This window comes from Myzus persicae, unplaced genomic scaffold (assembly GCF_001856785.1).
Source record: "Myzus persicae strain clone G006 unplaced genomic scaffold, MPER_G0061.0, whole genome shotgun sequence".
Taxonomy (NCBI): domain Eukaryota; kingdom Metazoa; phylum Arthropoda; class Insecta; order Hemiptera; family Aphididae; genus Myzus; species Myzus persicae.
In genome coordinates this window covers 109,004-127,907 of record NW_019104088.1, presented here as the reverse complement: position 1 = coordinate 127,907, position 18,904 = coordinate 109,004, and the positions used below count along the sequence as shown (strand labels likewise).

The 18,904-nt window shown below is 30.3% G+C and overlaps 3 protein-coding genes and 1 long non-coding RNA gene across 6 annotated transcripts in view; 1 reads left to right on the top strand and 3 right to left on the bottom strand.

The window, feature by feature from the left end:
• Positions 1-1,917: 1,917 nt before the first annotated feature.
• LOC111038556 lies at positions 1,918-3,184 on the bottom strand. The gene is made up of 2 exons (XR_002604996.1): positions 2,395-3,184; positions 1,918-2,168 (listed from the first exon to the last, which is right to left on the bottom strand). It is a non-coding gene; the product is annotated as an uncharacterized LOC111038556 (long non-coding RNA).
• A 478-nt stretch (positions 3,185-3,662) lies between these two features.
• On the bottom strand, positions 3,663-5,577 carry LOC111038554. Of its 3 annotated transcripts, none has more exons than XM_022321686.1 (3): positions 5,438-5,577; positions 5,293-5,364; positions 3,663-4,704 (listed from the first exon to the last, which is right to left on the bottom strand). In XM_022321686.1, the coding sequence occupies exon 3, from the start codon at positions 4,409-4,411 to the stop codon at positions 3,707-3,709; it is 705 nt and encodes a 234-aa protein (XP_022177378.1). In that variant the 5' UTR covers positions 4,412-4,704; positions 5,293-5,364; positions 5,438-5,577; the 3' UTR covers positions 3,663-3,706. The 3 variants fall into 3 exon arrangements, with proteins under 3 accessions (XP_022177378.1, XP_022177375.1, XP_022177376.1); XM_022321683.1 differs by having other exon boundaries at positions 5,442-5,577; XM_022321684.1 differs by having other exon boundaries at positions 5,293-5,577.
• Positions 5,578-5,771: 194 nt separating this feature from the next.
• Positions 5,772-9,338, top strand: LOC111038555 (UPF0691 protein C9orf116 homolog). The gene is made up of 2 exons (XM_022321687.1): positions 5,772-6,119; positions 7,555-9,338. The coding sequence occupies exons 1-2, from the start codon at positions 6,026-6,028 to the stop codon at positions 7,740-7,742; spliced, it is 282 nt and encodes a 93-aa protein (XP_022177379.1). The 5' UTR covers positions 5,772-6,025; the 3' UTR covers positions 7,743-9,338.
• A 1,154-nt stretch (positions 9,339-10,492) lies between these two features.
• The window catches only part of LOC111038557 (cubilin-like), a 33,270-nt gene continuing 24,858 nt past the window's right edge, over positions 10,493-18,904 (bottom strand). The window contains exons 51-62 of the mRNA XM_022321688.1: positions 18,266-18,463; positions 17,034-17,175; positions 16,704-16,966; positions 15,222-15,442; positions 14,407-14,572; positions 14,120-14,340; positions 13,746-13,899; positions 13,445-13,629; positions 13,219-13,381; positions 12,999-13,139; positions 10,736-10,842; positions 10,493-10,647 (exon numbers count right to left, since the gene is read on the bottom strand). Coding sequence (XP_022177380.1) covers positions 10,531-10,647; positions 10,736-10,842; positions 12,999-13,139; positions 13,219-13,381; positions 13,445-13,629; positions 13,746-13,899; positions 14,120-14,340; positions 14,407-14,572; positions 15,222-15,442; positions 16,704-16,966; positions 17,034-17,175; positions 18,266-18,463 — 2,078 coding nt within the window. The 3' untranslated portion in view covers positions 10,493-10,530. The remainder of the gene's footprint in view (positions 10,648-10,735; positions 10,843-12,998; positions 13,140-13,218; positions 13,382-13,444; positions 13,630-13,745; positions 13,900-14,119; positions 14,341-14,406; positions 14,573-15,221; positions 15,443-16,703; positions 16,967-17,033; positions 17,176-18,265; positions 18,464-18,904) is intronic.

Genomic DNA, 18,904 nt, shown 5'->3' with positions numbered 1-18,904 from the left:
CCCCCCCCCCCAAGACTTAAGTTGAGTGTTTTTTTTTTTATTTCAATCTAAAGGTCTATTCACACTACGACGGACCGGAATCCGTCCGGAACCCGTCCGTGCCTGGAAAAAATATTGTTCCTGTATTTTTAAATATAAACGTTCAAATTAGTCCGGAGCGACGACAGAACGGGGAAACGGGCCGTGGACGGGCGTTTGAAATATTCTTCGCGACGATTCTTTCACGGGTATCCGTCCGAGTTTTTCTTTGAATCGTTGTAGTGGGAATGTGTGGCCGGGTCGGATATGGATAGAAATATAGAATCACATTTTGTTTTCGCATTTTGCTATAAATATTACTTATTAGTTCAGTTACTACACTACAGTTCAGTTACCAAGTGCAGTACTTCAGTATTACTATCAGTTGTCAGTTTTTCACTATAGTCTTAAAATTTTAAATGAACGCTGAAAAATTAATTGAATGTGTGCGAGCACACTCTGGGCTCTACGATCTTAGTGATAAAAAATATAGCGATAGCACTTGGAAAGATCGTACTTGGAAAATTATAGGCGAAGAATTAAACCAACCAGGTATATTTAAAAAAAATTATATAAACAGTTATAAATTATAATGCATACATAATATACTATACCTATGTCCTATATAGTAATAATTAAGTACCTATTTATTTCATACAACTTAATACCAATACTGTGCTTAAATAACGTATATTATTATAAAATGACATTTTTAAATTTTAAAACAAATTATTAAATTATTTTCCTCATTTTATTTTTAACAACAAACTGTAGTTTTTCTAAGTCTATAGATTTTTAATATATAATAGAATAATATACTTAGCAGATATCTGCACACCGTATACCAGTAGTGGTAGACAATAATTTAATTGTTACTACGTAACAACGTAAAAATAATGAAAATAAAATATAACGTTTAATGATCGTTTATCAATTTACGATTTGTTGTGTTTTTTGTTATGTTTCGTTTTATGATATTTTAAGTTATTGGTTTATCGTTTTGTTTTGTTTTTTGTTTTACTTAAATAGTCGTTTATTGCTATGTTTTGTTTCATGATAATTTAATATTACCGTTTACCGTTTTGTTTTCTGTTATCTATTTCAATCGTTGTTTTTACTAGGATAACGTTATAATCATAACGTTATGTAAACGTTTTCGAGCCCTCCTTACTTACGATTTTTGTGTGTATGCGCCCTGAATAGGGGCAACCCGAAGGACCACTCGGGGAACGCCCGAGAACTAAATATTAATAATTGTGGCCAACGCCACCACTAGCGCCGACTATTTGGGTGGGTAGGCAACTATAGGTGCCTTCGCCTGAATGTGTGTACGTTAGGCAATTCTACGCACGAACGACGACGATCGGGATGGGAGATCCCTACCACAGGAATAAGGATGGTGCAAGCTAGTTATGGGGAGGGGGGTCTCTGTGGTCGATTCGGTCTGGTGCAATGACCACAGAGCTCACAAAAAACAGGGACAGTACTTAAATTAGCTTAAATCTACTGGAGACTTGAGATGCCGATGTACTGGACCGGAAGCGGACGGCGGATGCAGTAGGCTGACGTCGAACTGGACGACCTGGGCGGCCTCTCACACAACGTAATGTTGCTTACTAAAATTGACTTACGCGAAGAATCCGTCGAACGGAAGTGGACATGTAACAAACCGACTACGTCCGTTTGATGGTGTTGAAAAATAAATGAAGAAGAGTTTGTTTTTTCTTTATAATTGAATACTTTTATTTGATTAATAACAATAAATTTACTAAGTCCAAAGTGACTATATTAAATAATGGAGACTAGCGAGATGTGACTGTCATATCCTAGCTCCTAGCTCGTCGTTGGTGTTGGTCCGTCTGCCGAAGCCCATTCGAGTGACGTATTATAATGGCTATACTTGGATCGTATCCCTGCTGAGTACCCTACTACTTTTACCATATAAGGTCATACCGTGGGCGGCCACGTGCTGCACTCACCGGATGTCCCTTGCCTATCTGGTCGTTGTCATCTCTGTGACCACACAACGCTGTTAATGCTTTTAATGTGAACTATTTTAATAATATTCATATGAGTAGTGATATATCTATGAACACATACGTTTGGAGGTCACGTGCAATTATTGATGGTACTTCGTAGGCCTCCTGCAACTAATATATATATATATATATATGGAGTTCTTCTTATTCTTTGATTGACATCGTGTCAATCACATGTTTATTTAAAACTACCCGAGGGATTCACTGGAGTGATTATTTATAATATTTAAACATAGTCACAGCTCGCTACAGACAGATGAGACACCACGTTCGATGGTGATAATAATACAGAATGCCGAGTTTGACGGCAGCGATAATAAAATAAATAAAAACTTACGACTCAATAATTGATCAGTTCAAATTATATCTGATTGAGTGATGATACATAATTGGTGCTCGCTTTATTAGCGGGTTACACATAATGATACATAGTAAAAAACGGATGATCGCTTTAATAGCAGATCAACAAGTTAAAATAAGGTAACGAAAAGAACAGGGCGGCCGCAGCTAGTAGTCAGTGCGACGCCAATAATAATACGAAAAAAGATAATAATAATAGTAATAATAATAGGGCGTTGGCCGCATTAAAGATATCACGAAAATCAAAACAATAACATTGATAATGGCGAGACCAACGAACGAACAATGATTATAACACAAAAGACAAAACAAAGAGCATACATTAAATAACAATTATACAATCATATAAAACAAGTTACAGGACAGAATGGTGGATAGACGAGGAGTAAGATGTCGCGCGATAAGCAGCGATAATTTTATTGCTCGGCGCGAACACTCAAGTTGTACTCATTGGAAAACATCAATTCAAAAGTGCGTACAATAATAAAATAGTTTTTCATAATATAATTATTTATTTAGTTATATTTTACTTCAATTTAATTTAATTATGATTTATAAACAACATAATATTAAATGAACAATTCATAATATTTAAAGGAATTCTTCAGTTATTACTTTATTGGGTGCTTAATATACTAAAATGGATTAAGTCCCAAAAAAAGTATGATTATGGACACGATACAGCGTGTTATTTTTTTCACTATATCATAAAAATCAATGATTTATTCAAGACTAAAAGACGAAATTATTTTGTAAAATAAGTTTATTTGATATATATCACAGTTCACAAAAAAAAAGAGGTTTCGCAAAAAAAAAATGTACATAGGTCTAAAAATTTAATAGGTTGATATTTTTTACAAATAAAAAGTACAACATTTCCAAATAAATATAATTATTGTGTATTGTGTAATAATTGTGGAGGTTTAGAAATTTAATTATGGAGTGATATTTATAATTATCCAACTAGTCTTTTTTCTAAATAATTTCCTTTAAAATATTTATTTTTATATAAATAAATACTATATACCTATTATATTGTATACATACAATTCCATTAATTATATTCTATTTTGGATATAATTCCATTATAATATAATTATATAATTATTTGTTTTAAATTTGTTTTAATTGCTTATTAATATATTATAATAATTGTAATCGTATACATTTTATTCTTAATTAATTTTCATAATTTCTAGATATTAATATTTTAGAATATAGATTTATGATCTACCTATACCTTCGAAATATTTTATATTTTTATCAAAACATTTTAGATGATAGATATATTATAAAATATATTTAATCATACACGTTAATGTTTTATCGCGTAATAAAGACAATGGATTATTTTTTTCATTATCAACCATACGTACATCATTATAATTAAGTATACACTTTTTTTTAAAACCCTCATTTTCAGCTAATTTTTGAGCAGTGGGACTAGTAAACATACTGATTGTATATTTAAAATTATGTTTTTTTCCGACATAATTTCTCAATTCCAACAGCTGTCGAGCTAAGCCAAGTTTGCGGTAATCTTTACAAACAAATAACATTTCTGATGCAAGATAATCTTCATTGCCAATTAATTGTTCGACATAACTTTTTTTAAAGGTGTATATGCAATTAGTTATTCGTTCGTAATAATTTGAATTTAAATTAGAAATATTTATTGAATTTATATTCTCACGAAATAAAATATTAAGGCCTATTAATTTATTCTCATCGTTTTCTTTACATTCAAATACACCAATTGACATTTTATGGGCTAAATATTTTTTAAACGTATTTTTAATATCTAATGCAGAGACTGGGTCATTTATTACGTTAAGACTACGGTATGTAATTTCATCTGACCAATATTCATATATGAGTTTATTCATAATTTCATCATAATAATGTTCTGGTATTTCTTGGAAGACAAATTTTTTCTTTTGACCACTGTGGTCCATATCTATTATTTTAAATATTTCCGGGAAACTATTATTCATTGTGATATGTGAGTGTATTGCAATCTATAGTAACGTTAACGTTAGTGTAATATTTAAATGACAAACGGCCCAGTAAAATTATATTATTTACTAATAATTTTATTTTTTTATCTCATGATTAACTCTATAATTTAAAGAAGGTAAATGAGGTTTAAAAATGTTGTTCATAGATAAACAAGTACATTCATTACGATTTGTTGAGCTGATGTTTTCCGGAATACAGATTACTAACTGTTTATATTATTGAGAGTTGTTCAAACCAGCTACACTACTGTCTCTTCGATGTTCAAACACTGTTAACAAAATGGAGTTTACAATTATAGTTTTAGTAAATTTTGTCCAAAATCTCAATCCATATCATATATTTTTTTTTTCAATGGATGTTCTTAGTATTAACTATTATAACTCGATAATTACTACAGTGCGTACATGATAGTTATTATATTATGTTATACCTAATACATCATTATGTTGTGTCTCCAATTTACAAGTGTGTAATATCTGAAATTCACGTATAGTTTTGTTAGTTTTTAATGTTTTTATATTGACTTATAAAGAAAATTTAAAGGCGACAACTGACAAGGTTAGGTTACTAGAGTTTCCAATAATTCTAGTGTGAAAATCAATAATAGTATTATGTAGATTTGATTTTCGAGTTTTTAAATTTTTGAGGATACCTACTCTTTCATATCCATTTTTATAAAATTTAATAGGTGAAATTTGGAGCACATTAAACCTATCTTGGCAAATTGAAATATAATTTCAGACTTTCGCCAATATTTAAAAACTTGTAAATAATAGTTGGTGCAATATTAAAAGGAATACAGTATATGCAAGCAGGTGTGTTATAATAATATTTACTATTCGTACTTAGTACTTACCACTAACTGCAGTCAAATAAATAATGTGGAGGGTACTTTTGGACTGCACTTTAACCAATCCAAGTTAACCAGCTACATCACACACAATTAAATTTCCAAAATCATCAATTAAATATAATATCAATTAGTTACAAATTGTAAGTACCTACATTGAAATAATTCCGTGTAAAATGCACAGTTTTTGAGCTCATCGCTGGTACGAAAATGAATGAATATATAAATGTCTGCATAATTACCTATAGGTATTCGATAGTGTAATGTAAAATAAGGGCGTATACCAGAATAGATTAATTTGATAATAAAATAGTTAAGTATGTTGCGTTAATTAATATTATGTCTTAATATTTGACTTATGATTAACTGTTTATCTTAAGAGGACGCTACTCCAGATATGTGTTGTCTTTGTCTTACAAATGTACAACATTGTAATAACTGTTAAGCCCGGGATAAAAGCACTCAGGATGATGTAGTCATAGTAGACACCAAAAGTGTGTACTGCAATAGAGAAGATAATATGTTCTGTATCGTAGCGTTTTTTTTTTTTTTAGCGTTATCGTAACTAGAGATTGATAAAATAAGTATAGGTACACATTTAGTGCGATGGTGGTTTCCGTGATGGGTATTTTCTAGAGGGTAGCAGCTATGTGTTTAGTTAGATCAATATTTTAAAATTAATTTTATGCGGTAAGCTCTTTATGGTGCGCGACACGGCGAGCTGGTTAGTTTTTCCAACATGGACGGCGGAGACGGTCGTTCAGGCGACGCGCCGGAAAAAACATCGGACTTTTACAAAACCTATAATTTACCCGTTCGTTTCGAATATCCAGGTAAGTAATATTAATGTTATGCACTGCATACGCGGTATCGGGTACTATATGGCATGAATATTATGACTAGGGCTAGGATTTATGTGTACCGGACATGTTTTTTTTTGCAAATTCCAAGTATTGCTTTGGCAGTTTGTGGTGTCCACGAATCACGTTATGTCGATACAAATTGTGATTATTTTATTTTGTATTTTTTGAATGAAGTATACATATTATTTCATATCTCAACTGCAAACACGTAAAACGTATGTATTATGGTAAATTTTAGTAGAAGCAGTGGTCGTCGTTATAAGGGAAAAAAAATTCAGATATTGTCTATCCAAAAACTGAACCAATCTAACGCAGCTTTCGTAATTAACACTTATTGACTTGCAAAATAACAACACCGGACTCGCGCTAGGGTGCCGTATCCGTATTTGATTTACACCGTTGATTAGTGATAACTGATACAGTAAGTTCTCGTTACAATGAACTCCAAGGGACCGAATTTTTTTTTTCGTTATAACGGAAATTTCGTTGTAACGAAATTTTGAAAATTCGAATAAAAACAAACTCAAAAACATTATGTACATACATATGTATAATTCAAATACAAATATGTGTGTAATAAATAAATAATTCAAATGTAAATAATTTCGAAAAAATAAATAACTTTATTAATTATAGATAATCAACAATTTTCTTTTGAACAAGGTTTGCTGTTTTAATAGAAAGTAAATAATTTTGTAGTTAGTGAATGTTTGTAAAGATGAAGTCTGGTACATCACTCTGTGATGTAATGAATGTTCGCATTACTTCCAAACTTGATAAGGCTTCTGATGAAGTGATATTGCGCACATCATTTCCCATCACAGCTTCTTCGCCTTCGTCTCCACTACTTTCATCGGTGGCCTCATCTTTGCTGTCTTTAATGGATTTAACAACGTCTACTTCGGTTAGTTCATAACATGTTGAAACGTTGTCATCAGCACCGGGATAATCTTCTAAATTCACGTCGTCAGGAAGCGACGTTTTCTTTTTTGCAGTGATCCAAATTTGCTCTAACTCAGATTGTTGGATATTTAGAAAGGAATTAAGAAGGGAAAATACATATATTTTAACCTGTACGCTGTACAAATAGTTCGCTGTATCGGGATTTTTAAAAATAAATCATTTCGTTATATTGAGATTAGTTTAACATTGTTTTAATAGCTTTTCGGCAGGGAACTTCTATGACTTTCGTTATAACGGGATTTTTCATTGTATCGGGTATTCGTTGTAACGAGAACTTACTGTAATACTATAGGCATACTCAAACTCGGCCTTCGACGACTTTACGGCGCAAATAAAAAAATTCGCCAGACATGCGCCGGACGGCAAAATGTTTTATATTGAATTAATAATACTATTTTACACTGTATAACCGCACTGTATTATGGTATCTCCCTGTGTACAGGTCTACAGAACTACAGCGAAATCAGACGAACTCCAACCAATCCTTTCTACGCGACTACCTACAACGATTACGGGTACTTCCCGCCGACTGTGCACACGGTGAGGAAATGCTATCACGGCAAGCCTCAGAGATTCGGACAGGAACAGTTTGTCAGAGGAATGTACAGAGACAACTCATTGAACATGTGAACGATATCTGCAATGGATTACATCCATATTATCAATATCATTATGTCACAGGGGTGGCCAAACACTGCCTCGCGTAGTCGTGTGTATAGTGTATACGCATGCGGTTCGCGTCTGACTAGCTCAAAACGATTTTACAAATAAAATAATATTACCCCTATTGGTAATGTCCGTCATGGGTGTTATATATTACGAAGAAAAAATTTAATCTGATATTGATGTTCAATTATATATTATTATTTCGCAATTTACACATTTCATTACGCGATTGATATCTTATTTATGAACATGATTGAGAATCTTATTTTCCCGACTCTCGGCTCTTACATATTTTTCATTACATATTGTGCGGCTCACCACTCACTTATCCCCCTGGTCACCCCTGTTATATTATGTCGGAAACGTCGTTCATCAAAACAAGTTTATGATTGGTATTCTATATTATCAGCACTTTGTATTGTAGCTACGTATAAATAACGTTTAGTCTCAACAATTGTATTATTATTTATATGATCATCACGATTTAATTTTAAATTTTCATTAGGATTTGTTCCAGAATAATGTAATTGTTATTACTTACTATGCAGTATATAATTAGTTCTGGAAATTAAATATATTTACAGGGAAAAATGTCCATGGTCTTGAAATTAGGCACACGCATTCTTTTTAGGGTACTTACAAATATACTAGAACTCTTAACAGTCATAACCACTTAAGTGTGTAAATTTGATTTCCAGTTTTTTCTCAAAAATGCTACTTGACAGAAAATGTACATTTATACAGTTTTGTTACATTTTATTGTGTATAAAAAATATCCTATTAAAGTTTCCCTTAAAATCAATGCGATGAATATGGTACGATGTAATATTATAAACAGTTAAATATTATTAAAATTTCGTGCGAACATGATTTATCATAGTGAAAAATACGGATATGATACTTCAGGAATTGTTCTAACATGTCATGAAATAATTTTTTTGAAATAATTTAATTTTGGTAATTAAAAACAAAAAATCAAATTTTAATTTAAAACTATAGGTAGTATAGCCAGTAAGAAGTACAGACTACAGTTAACGATTAATTAAATATTAAATGGAAAATGCTATCGAAATATTTCTTAGATTTTTACATCGTACATTATATAAATAAAATATTAATCATCTATCTTGTCTATTAACCTAACCTAACCTAACCTAACCTAACCTTTTCTACATCGCGATCAGGAATTAAATATTGAATACTAAACTATTTTGTTGAATACTATCTTAATTAGAATATAATTAAATCAGTGGCAGTCCTTAATTCTAGGCCTTTAACTCCTTGTTTCTCCGATCCTACTGATACGACACCATTAACCCCAGCTCACTTTTTATTTGGAGAGTCTACTTGTTCTTTATCCGAACCAGATTTAACTGGTACATCGGACAATCGCTTAAAACGTTGGCAGCGAGTAACCCAGTTAACTCAAACACTATGGCAACGCTGGAATAAAGAGTACTTGTCACAACTTCAAACCAGGCGAAAGTAGCTGGCTAACAAAGGCTCCAAGATAAAGGTCGGTACTATAGTGTTGGTGAAAGAAGAGGACCCCCCCCCCCCCTCCAATGTCTTGGTCCATGGGTCGAGTTGGCCGTGTCCAGGCTGGTGATGACAGTATCATTCGGGGAGCTACTATTTGGTAAAAGGGAAAGAAATATCTAGAGCATCAAGAGATATGCAAAAAAAATTCGGTGATCAATGGTTTAGTTGTAGTTTACAAGTATATAATACAATAGTATATTAATACAATAATACCTATATTAATTGTTATATAATACATATACATTATACATATTATATTACAAAATGTTTTTATATTTTTTTCCAATAATAATTTATGAGTTATTATAATTATGTTTTAATAACTATGTACTCTCATAAGTAACTTATAATAGTATAACAGTAAGTACAATGTAAAAATTAATATTTATTTCATTGTTATAAAATGTGACCAAGGTGTTGATTTTTATCTTTAGTTGAATCAAATAACGATAACATTATAGTCGTTAACTATTTTGCCATTAGGTCATCATAGAAGCCATTGTGTAAGGGTAATTATACTTATAAATAATAATGTCAAAAGCAAAAATCGTGAAAATAATAAATATTTTTAAAAGATCTGGTCAACATTTAGCCTGAAACTGTATTTAATTACCATTTTTAAGTCTATTATTGAATTTCGCATGTATTTCAAGTTCTGCACTTGCGTGTACTGCATGCTATCCCTATTTTTATAAGTATTACATTGTATACATACTACTATACTAGAAAGCTGTTACCAGTTATTAACAGTGCATACGTAAATCATATAAAATTGGATATACAAAATAAATTATAATTATTAAACTATACCTTAATTGCCAGCTATTACTGCTAACGTTCCTTATACCAATAGGTACCTAAGTTGTAACATTTCAAATTTGGCCTTAGAAAATAATAAATATATTCGTTAAAAACGAAATGATGATGAACTGCATGGGGAAATGATCATTCATAGTGAACAATTTGGGTTCAGGTCTTCGGGTATAATCAACGTCCTAGAAATGTACACGAATCTTAGGCCTATGAACTAATGCACCTAAGACTCGTTAAATACTTAAACTATATAGTTTTACCCAAAATAAACGATCATATTATACAATTCAATAAACATCAAATAAAATAAAATAAATATCATAAAATAATAAACGTTTATTAGTTGTTTTTTTTTTTGTTTTTTTAATTCGTTAGCTACAAACAATATAAAATTGTTCTAGAAAAAGCCTTTTTCATTAAAGCGCAATGCCCAACCTGTGCCGGTGTTGTGTACGGTTGTCACGTAACGAATGAAAACTGCTCCCGTTTGGCTGGTGTGCGTAGCTGGAGTATCCTGAACAAATACGATAAAAACAGTTAATTATCGAAATGTAATTACATATTTTATTTTTGTATGATATTAACAGCTAATATATACTCACTCCACCGCAGTATTTAGCAACAAACGACGATTCTCCCGTCGACTGATCGACGTTGTACATTTCCAAATAATCGGTGTTGCATGTCGTCCTTGCACCGAGGTTAAACGCTAAGTTTTGAAAAATAAAACCATATCGACATGAAACACAGAATATAATAATAATGAGGAGTACACCACATTTACGTAAACTTATGTTACTTAATTTAATTGTATAATTTATCGCCAAAAAGTGACATTTTATAAAATGTCATTAAATAACCTACAGAATGATTTGGTAAACAATTTAACTATATCAAATTATATTGGTTAATTTTTTGAATATACTTTCGTTTTTATATAATTTTAATTAATTTTTTTACCTAATTTTATATATTTTAGATTCTGGGCGGAGCTAAGAATGTATTGATTTTACAGTGATGTGTGATTTATATTTATTATTTTTAATTTTAATTGTTTTGTGTCTGTAATCATGGTTTCGGGTAGTAAAAGTACTTCGATTTTCTTAGACACCAACTCTTCTGGTAGAAAAGTGAATCTTTTTGGTGCATATGGGAGGTCAAAATATTAAATTCCCAATAGTTTCTAAAAGCAACAGGAAAAACAAACAACAAGCTAAAGTCGTTAAAAAAATTTTCTCCCGTTCATAAAAATTGTAAATGCAATACAAGGTTCCTTGTAAGTTGTTATGAATAGAAATAAGAAAAAAAGTTGAGCATAAGTTCACAATAATTTTTTATGAGCGTTTCAACTTAGAATTTTGACAAAATTTGTAAAAATCACGAAAATTGTCAAATTATATTTAGTTGGAAATTCATACAACTTTTTCATTTTATATCGTTTATATCTTTTTTTTTTAAATGTATACCGGAAAGTCAAATTGAATTTTTATGATTGTTTTAAATTGAAATGTTTACAACAATTGGATTACACTAGATTTATCAGGTAGCGATTTTCTTATTTTATTGTAATTCAAAAACGATTTATTGTAGGGACTTGAAATTTACACCATACGTCTATTTCATCAATTCATATACTTGATCAATTTTTCAAAATATTTTAATCTCGTTTTAAGCTGTTGAAGGACATATTCAATTTTCATTTTTTTTTTCCATAAATTTCAATTAAATTTCATTTTATTTCTATTGGTTAGTTCAAAAGGCATGCAAATGTAATACAAAACTCCTGATATATTTTTATTATAGCAGTTGAAAAATATTAAAAAATACATACAGACAGTATTTTTGTATAAGCATTTAAAGTTCAAATTTTGACAATATTTATCAAATTTAAAATTTAAAATAATTTTGTATTTAAAAATGTATGACATTTTCAATTTTTATTGCTAAGTATTGGAAATTTAAAACAATATTCCACTTAACCAGTTTAAACTTAACTAAGAAATCATCTAAAAAAATATATTAATGCAGTTATATTTTACAGACATTTAAAGTTCAGTTTTGGAGAAAATTGCATATTGACACAAAGAATAACGTTTATCATTTTGTTGTAATTTGGTTCCAAAACAGCCTAATTTTACATATTTATATTTAATAATTTTCCAGCATCACTGCGATAGTTTAAGAATAATATCAATTCAATTTAACCGGCTACCATATTAATAATAAGTTATAACAATATAAAATATCCTAGACTGACATATGTCGTCTCCGCTCAGAATCGTTTTTCGTATAGAATAAATATGATATTATCATTACATTTTAATTGAATACTATCCATTACAGCGACCTCTCAGACGCCTAATGTACAGTTGACATCCACTTACCCGCTTTTTTAATAATAAACATACATTTTTCCAGCATAACAAATGCTCAAATCTCCCACTCTTAGTTATAGTTCCATCAGAAAATAGTATAAAAATATATGTTTTCTAGTAATTTTCAAGAAAATTGAAAAAAAAAACAAAATAAAAATTATTAATAAACGGAAATGTTTACATGGAAGTATATAACCGTTTTCGACAATACATATTTTGTTTGCTTGGTACTTAGAGACTTGACAATTTTTCCGTTTATTTATGTTACATTTTATAGACAAAATTAAATTTTGAAAATAATGAGGTTATGTAAACCTTACATTATGACAAAAAATATATATATATTATGATGAATTAAATTTGTTTTCCAAAATAATATTTAATTTATGGATAGGTTACTTGTAAAAAAAAAAAAATGTTAAATAAAAGCTAATTTTTTTAGGGATTATTATAGTTTCATGTTAAAATCTATTATCATTATCGTACACACCTCCAAACTGAATCGTGATTGGATTTGGTCTTGGAACCGCGATATCCCACCTGCAAGTTGAGTTCTTGTTGTACACCATAGGATACATTGGACTCATTATCGTACCATCCATATTGAACATTTTTCCACCGCAACCTCTACCTATATTCGTATTCGATACACGCCAGTAAAATACACAATTTAGGAACCACGTATAATGCAGATAATGCACTAATTCTACCTTGATCCGTAGATGTGTAACTCATATCCAACAACCCTAGCCAATTGATTGTTTTATACGCCATCGTCAACGACGGACCCGTTGAAAACACAGGATATGGGGTTTTAAAATTATCGTTCAAAGTGGTTAGCAGTGGTGAAGAGACTGTTGGCCCATCATAAACCTAAAGTAAAAATGGGTTTGTTACATATTTGGATCCGACGATCATAATTAACACCTAATTTACCTTTAGGTAATTTGACAAATATAATTTCCTTGGCCCCGTAAAAAGAAACGATGTAATAAATAAAGAAATGGTTAAATTTGATTGACCTAAGTTTATCGTGAATATGCATTCTCCTCCCGTCGACATTTTTGGATCATATGATTGTAAAATATATCCATAGCGTTTTGTATGTGTTGTTGAGCAACCTATGATTGAATTAAATTGTTAATACATCAAGTATGATTACTATGAAATCGGTCTTACGAATAATTTATGCGTATTAAGTACAAATTTAATATTCTAAAATGCTGTAAATACATACTTGTAGTTATATACTCGAGTCTAAAGCCTTTTGGTGTTTTTTGGTCGACTTCTGTACGTAGCGTCAATGTAAACATTTTCGATGGCCGACTCACAAAATCAAATTCATGGTCTTCGTGACATACACGGAAAGTACTGTACGACCATTGCGGCCACTAAATATAATATGCACATTATAATATATATACATTTTTTAATACTTAAATTTATTGGGTAAACATTATATTATATTTTTGAATACTTTAGAGTTAAGTTTATATTATATACAGAATAAAATATAAATTTTTAGTTTTTCAGGCTCATCAGCTTTAATTATTCGCTTTCCAAATACCTAACTTTTATTTTCTACTAAACATTAAATAATGGAATATTCACCGGCGTGTACTTTATTTCCAAATAGTTTGACGAACAGTCTTTTGTGTCCGCCAAATTCAAATCCTTGAACCGTAACATAAGAGATTGGTCCTCAGATTCAGATTCCATTTGTATGTACCACTTGCAAATCAAATTGTTCATATTATATGGTAATGGATAATTTGTAGACGTTAGTACTTGTGTTTGGTTGGTTGCAATCAATGCACTTGGGCCACAAACCGCTGTTCAAATAAAAAAATTTATGTATTGAAATATTTTATTTTATTTTTAAATATTTGCTAATATACATGTCACTGGTGTTATCTTTATTTCAAAATGTGTGTTTACGTCCGATGGAATGCTTGAGTATCTAATAAATGCATTACTACCAGAAGACAATAATGGAGAATAGTCAATATTTCCGGGGCAGTATTGACGAATTTTTAAAGCTGAACGTCCCGGGCCATCATAAAACTAAAATATATAGACCGTTTATCTTAAATTATTAACAGCAATAGTTAAATGCAAAATTTTGTTTTAAATTTCAAACTGTGTCGTTTTATTAAAACAAAAACCCTCCACAATTTACCATGTAAAAAAATTTGAAGTATAAAAAAAATATTTTAGCACAATGATGTTGTGATATCATACTATTGCATTGAGCTAAATAAACCGAAAATAATAAGTGTCTTCACTCAATACTGTAATTCTTTCCTTTACAAGAATTTTACGGAGATATTATATAATACTGTGAGATGTTACTATGTTAGTGCACAACAATAATATTGGTCTTGCCAAATAAATAAGTACGGCATTGATCGCACCTAATATGTTCAGTTTACTTTGTGCAGTACAATATGATATAAACACTTTATACAGCTAAAATAATTTATTTTTACGGCTTATTTTTCACATGGAACATCGTAGGCCACAATCTAGTGGCGCTGGAGAATAAAAAACACACAATTTTAAGACCAATATAACATTCAATGTCCCGCTCAGCTGAAATTCTAAATAATATAATTAAAATAAAATATTCAAAAGTCATAATGTTTTATTCATAAACGTACTGAGTGCCACATAAAAAATAAATGTCGAGTTAGAGTTTTAATAGTATTGTTACCTGAACAGAACTGCATACACAATTTGTAACGTTCGATGAACATTTAGGTGTTTCTGTGTACCTGACCACTTGCATCTGTACTACATATGACGGCTCTACCAATACTAACCACCCACAATCTAAATAGGTTTTCTCAGAAATATTCAAATTGTTCAATGTATAGCTGGACATGTTGTTTGATTGGTTTAACCGTATAGTACCTCCACATCCATGAGATTCACCTAAAATTAATAAACATAATGTAAGTATGTATATTATAAATTATAATTTATTATAATATGTACCAGATACATTGCACCTATTATAAATCATTGTTTCGAAAAAAAGATTGTGAGTAAAAACTGTTTTTATGATAGTGTTTAAGTTTACCCATAGTCTTTAATATCAAAATTATAAATACGTATTATAAAATCACTATTTTTAGTAAATATTTTTGACATTTATTTTGTATCATTCAATCTAGTAAAAATGATATTACTGTAGTTTAAGAAATATGTTCACTTCCGTGAAGTTAGCCGCGTAACGTGAATATTTTTGTACCAAATTTTGTCAACAATTTGTAAGTTATTTATAAGTTCTTGTAAGCACAAATTGGGAATTTATAAGTTAAGCCGTTTTAAATTATCTACAAAAGCTTAAATCACGGCTAACTTCTGCGAAACTTGGTCGTTTTATCATTTCAAAGTTTTCGACTGAGTCAAAATGTCCAAAGCAATTTGTGAGTATTTGTAAGCAAGAAGATATTTGTTGAAAAAGCTGTATAAAATTTGGCCTACTTCTTTTTAGGGCTAATTAAGCCCTTAAGGGAGAAATTATTTACAAATTTAAAATTTTTGCTTACAAATGCTTACAACTTGAGCTGGATATTTTGACTAGGACCTAAAATGTTCCCGTTTTAAAAAAGTAATTTAAGCTTAAGGCTTATGAACCATACTATACGGTGAAACTATGACACATTGACACTATATTATATTTTTTGAGAACCAATGCATGTGTTCTTACAGTTTATAGTACCTATATAAAAGATCCAGATAATTAAAAATAAAATTACCAATGTTTAAATATAGAAAGTGAATTAATTCTTATACAATTGGGTTAATGAATATCACATAATATAAACTCGATTTAATTTTAAAATTTAATTATTCTCAAATCAAAATAAGAAAACGCATACAACGGCCAGCTACTATGCAGGGGTCGGCAATACTACATGGCAGATATATCGATTGGTGGACTCATTGTAAATGGCAAACGGGTGTTGCCTGACTTTCGGCGACGAAAACTGGTCACGGCAGCACGCGTTTCTTATTTTTAAAGAAAATATAAAAATGTATCCAGGTTCGTCGGTATCAATATATTATGATATTTAAATACTACCAAATGGCTTTATGATTTTACTCATTATTTGAGCATCAATAATTAAAAAGTTCTAAGATAACTGTAAGTAATTATAATAAACAGTTATGAAATATACAACTGTACCATAAGTGAATGTTATTTCAGCCTCAAATCCTTCACCACTCCTTGAAGAATCACTAACAAATTGTACATACACAGAATTTGTTTTAGACAAAAATGCTGGTAACTGTGTATCCAAAACTCCACAAAAAATACCGAAATCTTGAGAATTGTTATTTTTTAAATCAGACTCGTCAATAACAACGACATAATCATATGGACAATTTTTTGAAATTTTATTAGAAGAAAAATCATAAGATGAAGTTTCCAATTGAAATTTGGTGAATCTGTGAAACACACTCAATTAAAAAATGATTTTAACTAAACATTAATAAAATTAATAAGTAAACATACACTATCTGTACCACTTGGTCTGGGGGAGCTCGTATATTCCATGTGCAGTTTACGTCTTCCGGGTATTCTTGAGTGCCAAATAGTGGGTTAATAATTATTGGGGATTTAAGAATCCCTGGACTTGTAATTTCTCTTCCACACGCTGAACAAATAAGTATAACAATTTTCATTACACTCGATGAACTAAACTTTTTAATTAATTCTATATATTTGGTATTAGGGGCGTCCCTAGACAGTTTTCAAAAAGGGGTGGGGAAATGCCCCTTTGCTCCACTTTTCTGAGGACTCGCCTGTCTTGTATCGTTTTTGTTTTCGTAGTCCACTATAAAACTAAAAGGGATAAAAAAGTAGATAATTCTAAAAAGTAGAAGGTAGAACATTTTAAAAACAAATCTAAACCAAATTGTTATCAAAGTTATTCTGATTATTATAGTCAAGAGCTATAATGTCTTTGTAAACACAATAATAAAAATCTTTTATTGTATAGTTCCCTATAACTATAACTCCGTTTCAAAATAGAATATTGTATTGGACGGCGTCTGGTTTTTGTCCGAGAATAACATGTATGATGTACCTGACCACCTTTCGGATGATTACCAAATGACCGTTTTATATTCGGTGTATATACTTCGGGACTTTTAGTTCATGTTCCTAAATAATTAAAGACATTTTCTCCTCTTTAACACGTGTACTAAGTAAAAGATCTATAGCCGAAGCAAGCGGCGAATGGGAAAAGGGGGGGTCCTTGTTTTCGCTGCCGACATTTCATCTGCTTGAAACTGGTATATTATTATCATTTGAAACGGAATTATAATATATTTATTGTTTATACAACTTTTCAATTAACATCTTAAAATAGTTGTAAAAGAGTTTCATAGTTTATTCTCAACTAAAGAATCAAGTTTAATTACACAGTTATAAATAATAATATATAAACATTTAAATATTTTTATTGACTGATTAATTACCTACTTATTTTATTTCATGTAAAGTCAGTGACATTAATTACATTTATATTGTAGACCATATACTATACTTGTAATATTATTACGGTATAAAATAGTGCATTGGTAGATATACCACATATTTCATTTGGCAGGTCACATATTGGTAAATAACACATCAAATAATAGGTAACACAAATAATTAAAATATTAATTGTGCGTGTAGGCTTGCATACTGTACACAAAGTGAACAGTTTTGAAAATCAAATATTATGTCTGTTTTTTTACTTTTAACTGCATATTGTATTTCGAATCCATTATCGGTAAAATAATAGTCTGTCTTGAATATCATTATGACACTATCCTTAAACGTCATTGGATGTGGTACGTTAGTCCCACAATACGTGCCAACTAAATCATTTGTTTGAGCGTCAAACACTCCTGCAGTGTTATATATTGTTAAATTGTCAAAAAGACATCCATCATCTGCACATTCATAAAAACATAATCATTTTTACTCCATTTAACGGAATGCCTTTATTAATTTAGTAATATTATTTAATGGCATGTGAAATCGTTTAATTGAACTAAGGAAATACTGAAGATAATATAAATAAAATAACCAAGGTTAGACTAGCCCATCAGATGACCTGGAAAATTCAAGGGATGACTGCAGCTATATTGGACCACGAGTCCAAGGTAATCTTGATAAAAGAAAAATGATTTCAATCATTTTTTATGGAATTTATATCAATTGAAATCGATAAAAAAAAGCAGAAAAAATTATAGTAGTGGCTGGTTGAAAAAAGTGGGGCTAGCAAACAATATAATTTCCCGGTACATATTTTGGGGCGAATCCATTCCTGGATATAATATAAGATATCCTTAGAAATAGAATATAACACATCGTCTCTATACAGAAATATT

Excerpts from the sequence above, each read along its gene's own strand:
- LOC111038554 (XM_022321684.1), bottom strand. The coding sequence starts at position 4,411 with ATGAATAATAGTTTCCCGGAAATATTTAAAATAATAGATATGGACCAC.
- LOC111038555 (XM_022321687.1), top strand. The coding sequence starts at position 6,026 with ATGGACGGCGGAGACGGTCGTTCAGGCGACGCGCCGGAAAAAACATCG. Across the intron at positions 6,120-7,554 it reads CGTTCGTTTCGAATATCCAG|GTCTACAGAACTACAGCGAA; the intron begins GTAAGTAATATT and ends CCCTGTGTACAG.